The 6,032-nt window shown below is 52.6% G+C and overlaps 1 protein-coding gene across 1 annotated transcript; it reads right to left on the minus strand.

The window, feature by feature from the left end:
- Positions 1–1,138: 1,138 nt before the first annotated feature.
- On the minus strand, positions 1,139–4,105 carry LOC106819568 (ribosome-binding protein 1-like). The gene is made up of 4 exons (XM_014824186.1): positions 3,319–4,105; positions 2,046–2,092; positions 1,702–1,845; positions 1,139–1,159 (listed from the first exon to the last, which is right to left on the minus strand). The coding sequence occupies exons 1-4, from the start codon at positions 4,103–4,105 to the stop codon at positions 1,139–1,141; spliced, it is 999 nt and encodes a 332-aa protein (XP_014679672.1).
- Between the last annotated feature and the right edge of the window lie 1,927 nt (positions 4,106–6,032).

The raw sequence follows: 6,032 nt of genomic DNA on the forward strand, positions 1-6,032 counted from the left end.
GAGTAATGTGCAAAATGCTTTTATTTTTAAATACTTAAATTTATATAATCCTGCAAACCCGCCTACAGTTGGCCATATTCTAATGCACTATAAAAACTTTTGGTAATGCAGCGAGTGAAACGTCAATGAGTCATACACCACGAGATCGATCATGTCATAAACAAAGCTTTTACATACATATCACATATCTTACTATAAACTGGGGATTTCCTGTGTGTGTGTGTGTGTGTGTGTGTATGTGTGTTTCCGGCTATACGTTTCCGCACCGCTCAACGGATCCTCTCCAAACTTGGTACGAACATTCTACAGATCATGACACGTTGTATAGGCTATTTATTTTTTTTCAGTTTCATTTTTTTCACATTCCACGTTCAAAAACATAAAAATAGTGCGAAATTAATGCACCAAGCGCGGTGCAACGTCACAACACGAAAACACAATGGCAACGTAAAAAAAAACAATGTATAACCAAAGGCGCTCCATAACCATCTAATCTAACCAGAGAAATGTTATACATTGTTTTTACATTGTTTCTTGCATTGGTTAAAAAATTGTTATAACAAGTGCCAAGCTAATGCCACCAAAGTATACATCAGAAGTTTCTTGACAGCGGGCGACTTTCTTGCGGGCGGTATCTTGTCGATGCTTAATATCATAATATTATACACAGAAAACCTTACCTGCTTGTGTGTGTGTGTGTGTGTGTGTGTGTGTGTGTGTGTGTGTGTGTGTGTGTGTGTGTGTGTGTGTGTGTGTGTGTGTGTGTGTGTGTGTGTGTGTGTGTGTGTGTGTGTGTGTGTGTGTGTGTGTGTGTGTGTGTGTGTGTGTGTGTGTGTGCGCGCGGTGTTTTGTTTTGTGGTGTGTGTGTGTGGTGTATGTGTGTATGTGTAGTGTGTGTATGTGTATGTGTATGTGGGTGTGTGTGTGTGTGTGTGTGTGTGCTGTGTGTGTGTGTGTTGTGTGTGTGTGTGTGTGTGTGGTGTGTGTGTGTAGGCGGTCAAACACTTGCTTCAGTCACGGCCAGTTCCTACGATCCGGCTGCTAGGCCGCGTGTGGAATTAGTGCCCTGCTTGCTAAATAATTTAGCCTGTATAGCGCAATGACAACAACTAAACGTTCCAATCATGAACAATGTGGTCTACCAGAAGTTCTGACCACGCTAACGGGGCATGGACTCGTATAGTTAATACAGGAATCATGTGTGACGGCAGAAAACATAAGTGCCATAAATATAAGTTACGGGAGCCCAAAAACAATATGTTCTGCAGGCATTTTTGAGTGATGCTATATGAGGGCTCGATCCGGCTGTCAGCGGGCAGCAAATCGTGAACCAGACCAAACAGTGTCGTTCCCTCCTTGCGTGGTTGTATCGTAGTGGTTGGACGCTGCTGGCTTTAATCCAGGCTGTAAGCCTGCGGAGCGCTCCACATATAGCGCGCGAAGTGGACTGTTGTCCGGACAGCGCAGATTTCCACGCTGACCGACCCCCACCTGCTGATATTTTGCCCTGTCTTCTGTTGCAGCAAAGGTCGCCCAGAATGCACCATAGGCAGGCGTTGGGCCGTACAGTCGGCGTAGCTTTGCCTGGCAGAACTTCTCGCGAAACACAGCCAATGCGCTCGGGCGATACATTTGGACTTGTCACGATGCGGAATCTGTAGAAACTGGGCAGGCGTATCGGCCAACGCTACCGCCGCTCACCGTGTTCGGATCGATTTGGACCGCCATCGGTGAACCGTATGGTCTGACTGGTAATTCGAGGCGCTTACGGTTTGCTAGATCGACGGGCTTCACAAACTGGTTAATCGTAAGCTTGTGCTCTAGCTGACCGAATGGCGAGTCGGCCTACGACGGTGTTGAAATAAAGCGGATTACTCTCGCGGCGTCTGCTCTGCGACTTCGGCCAAGCAGAACGTGGTGCTCTCCCATCACGAGGCCATCTTTGAGGGAGGCCGACCTTGAAGCGCAGTGCTTTCGGCCGTGAGCACGGTGACACGGGTTGAATGAGGGATGCCGCCACAGGTGGGCGTTGGCTTCGTTTATACCGCAGAGCTGGCATGGCCACTGTTGCCAGCGGCCAAGACCGGGTCACCTAAATAACGAATTAAAACATTAAAACTTTTTTCTTCAATGTGTTCGAATGCATTCAATGTGGTAATTTCGGATGAAGAAAGTAATAAAAGATTTCTTGAATCGAGTTTTGACTTTTAATCATGAAAACAACGTCGTTGATAAGTCAGCAAATCCTTACGTATTAGGCCTTTATCTGTGCGCATCGTCATCAATCTCCTTAACGGAACTCAAACGGCAGCTATAATTTAAGCTTTCTTTCAGCCGATCATGTTTTGCTCTTGCATTTGCCAGATATGACAATATATAATAATATACAACGTTGTTTTCGGTGTACTATAATTTATTGTTTGCTGTTCTGTAATGTTGTCAATAACTGGTTAGTGATAAGGGCTTTAGTTTGCAAATATTAGTATATAAACTTAAGCCACGGGGGGGGTTGGATCATGGGGATTTGTTTTACGGCGACACACTTTAGTTTCCTATCAAGTATATATATATATATATTATTATATATTATATATATATATATATATATATAGGGCTGAGGCCAATATTTGGCCTCACTTTTAGGTAATTCATAAATTTTGGCTCACTAAGGTAAGTCAAAAGCTTTATCTTCACTCTATAGGTAACGCAAAAATATATACGTAGGACGATGGGCGTTCGGCTCGGTAACCCGGGCGTGACTAATTCGTTTTTGAGCGGCGTTGTCAGGGTAGGTCTAGCAGAGGAAGAACAAAGAACAAGATAAAGTTAGAAGTTATGTAAGACGGTCGAAGCTTGGCAAATGTTGACATGCCACGGCGTTAGTGTTCTCTCGGCTATACAGGGCGAGTAGATGTTGTGTCATGAAATTCGCGCTTACATAGGGCGCAGAGAGTTCTAGAGTTATAAACGCATTAAAATAGGCTGTGAAAGCGGAAAGGTCGCGCTGGCGCGCATGCGTGCGAATGCACAATGAGGTTGGTGGGCATTGTGGTCGGCGTCAAGAACTTATAGTCGGTTTGCCGGCCGCTATATGTCCTGATCATGAGACCTGGAAGAAAAAAAAAACCCGGGCCACAGCCGCACGTGCCCGCGGCACCAGACCCGAGGCGAGACCGACCAAAAGGCGAGAGCCACCCCCCACCCACCCCCCCCCCCCCCCGCCCCTGTTCCTTCCTCTCCCCCTTTGTTGCTTTGCCTCTGTGTTCCTTCTCTCGTTCGGCGAGCTGCTTTGCTTGGTTGGGCTCCGGGTCTGCCTACGTTGCGGGCTGTTCTTGCCTTCCGCTGGCGGCGCCGCGTTCCTTCGTTCGCTTTGGTGCCCTTTCCCCTTTGGTGCTCTCGCCTGCCCTCGCGTGTCCGTGCCCTCGGCTTTTTTTCGGCGGTTTCGAGGGCCGGGCGTCGCCTTCTGGCGTTCTTGTTTTGGATCTGGGGTCTCCTGTCCCCGGTCCCCGACGGTCCCCGGTCCCACTCCGCCTTTCCTGTCCCTTCCCTGTCCTCGCTCGTCGCTCGGCCTCTTTCCCCGCGCCCCTCGCCTCCCCGCTTCCACGTCCCCCCTCACCGTCGTTGTCCCTCGACTCTCTGACTCCTGCTCCCTCCTGTCGCTCTCCATCCGCCTCTCCTCCTGTTTCCTTGTCGTCCTCTCCCCTTCGCTGCCTCTTCCTTGTCCTTGCGGTGTCCCTGCTGCTTTTTCGTGCCTTGCCTCCCCGGCCGCCTGCCTGCCCTCGGCCCTGCCCTCGTCTGTGCCTGCCCGGGCCTGCCGCGGTTCCGCTGCCCCGTTCCCCGCGGGCCTGGCCTTGCCCTCTGCGCTGCCGCTGCGCTCCTCCCTCCGGCGCGCTTGGGCGGCGCCCTGGCGCTGTTGCGCTGGTTGGTTGGTGAGGTGGCGTCTTTGCTCCTCCCCCCCCGTTGGCCCTCTGTCGCGCTTCTCCGGTGGGTGACCGTTTGGTTTGGCTGTCTTCCCCGCGGGCCTCTGCGGTGCGTTCGGCGCTCGCTGCCGCTGGACGTGCCGTCGTCGGTGGGCCGTTTCTTCCGTTGTGGGCGGCTTCTTCATGGCTGGGTCGCGGCGCGTTCCGTGCCTGCCTCCGTGTCGTCCCCCTTTTGCTGTCGTCGCGCGGGCCCCCCGCCGCTGTCTTGCTGTGCGCTTTGCGTTGCGCCTGCCCGCGCCCCGCTCTCCCGCCTTGCTCGCCGCCCTGTCTCTCCATCCCCCGGCGGCTTGAGTGTTGGGGGCGTGTTTTCCTTTTCCGAGGGGTCGGCGCCCGCGTCTCGCCCGCCTGCCCGCGCATGGCCCCGCCCGCCGCTGGCTGCCCTTTGGGGCTCACCGCTCCAGGTTTTGTTTGCTGCTCCGGCCTCCCGCCTTGCCCCTTTGCCCTTTGCCTCTTCGCCATGCCGCGCCTCCTTGGCTGTCGGCGTTCCCGCCCGACGGCCGCCGCCGTGCTGTGTCCTCACTGCGGATGCCGGGTTGTCTTGGGCATCTTCTGCTGCCGCCTTCAGCACTGTGCCTAGCAGAGAGTGGTCGCCTCAGCATGTGAGCGAGCAGTCCAGGCTTGTTGACAAGCTGGATGTTGTGTGGAAGGGATAGCGCGGCTAGATGTCTGTTGAGCAGACTCTTGTTTCGTGCATTGTGAAGAATAGCTTGTCAGGCATGGAAAAGGGGTGTGTTTGAGTCAGGCGCGCACTTCCTTGGCCTCTCCTCTTCTCATCTGCCTTTGCGCTTGGAGCTTCTTTGGTTATATCTGTCAAACAGGACTGATTTCTTTGAGCGCCAGGGGGAAGTGGCCAGTCGAAGCACGCGAAAGCTTGCAGCCAGATTTCCTGCGGTCCCAGCGAACTGGGCCACACAACGTGTAGCAGGCAGTCTGACGCGGCGTCAACCAACACCACGTCTTGGAGCAGGTGGAGCTTGACGAAACACCGAGACCTTGACGAGCATACGGCACTGTTGCCCTTCCTCAAACATCCATACTCATCAATCAGGGATGTTGGGACTGGACTCAGTTCAAACTGGAAGATGTTGGATAGATCCACGCTCCGCTGCTGCCCCAAGACCAACAGCCGACTAAACAGTGTCTCGATGTCGTAGATGGCCTTCCCCTTGACAGTGACTGCCTTCTTGAGTGCCTCCATTGATCTGACCATTTTCTTTATGGTTTTGTAGAAGTCACTGCTTAGTGAAGCGAAGAACTGCTTGCTTTGCTCACTCCCGATAGTCAGTGCATCCTGAACATTCACTGTGTCGGGCGCCACTTGGCCATTGCAGATGTTATAGAGACCTGGATGCTGCTCGTTGAGGAGGTGAATGTACTTCTCCAGCTCTGCTGCGATCTTCTTCCGATCGACCTCATCCAGTCTTCTTCTTCCCTCTCCTTCCTCCTTGTGCTTGTTCTTCTCCTCTCTATCCACTCGACCACGTGGCTTCTCCTCATCCCCAGCTTCACGGTACATAATTATCTTCCATGGCGATGTCGAGGTGGGCACACACACTGAAACTGTTGACCCACACAGCCACTTGCTCGGCGCTCGTCGATATGCCCTTCATACCTCCAGCACCCTTCCTTCGCTTGATATATGTCTGTTCGCCGAACTGATCTGCTGGCACTGCGGTCCCGGCATCAGAATGCCGACAGACATGTGCGCCTGCCAGTAGGTTCTCCCGGGCACGCTGGGGGAGGTGCTCCATCTGTCGCACATACTAGCTTATGTAGCGGGTATAATTGTGGTGACCTGCTGCGAAGAAATACGGCAGCATTTCCTTGAGACCGTGCTGCTGGAGGAAAAAGTTACCATTCCGCTCTCCACGCAGGGACATGAGCGCCAGCAGTGTCGGCTTGATGAGACAGTCCACCAATAGCTTCCCGGTTAGGTTCTGTCTCCAGGTAGTCACTTAGCTCTTGGTATGTCTTGGAACCACTTGAGTAGAAACTCTGCAGCAACACGGCGATGATGAGACGGTATGCCCGTAGAGCCTTTGTTCAGGTCTT

Source organism: Priapulus caudatus, unplaced genomic scaffold (genome assembly GCF_000485595.1).
Source record: "Priapulus caudatus unplaced genomic scaffold, Priapulus_caudatus-5.0.1 Scaffold39, whole genome shotgun sequence".
Taxonomy (NCBI): Eukaryota; Metazoa; Priapulida; class Priapulimorpha; order Priapulimorphida; family Priapulidae; genus Priapulus; species Priapulus caudatus.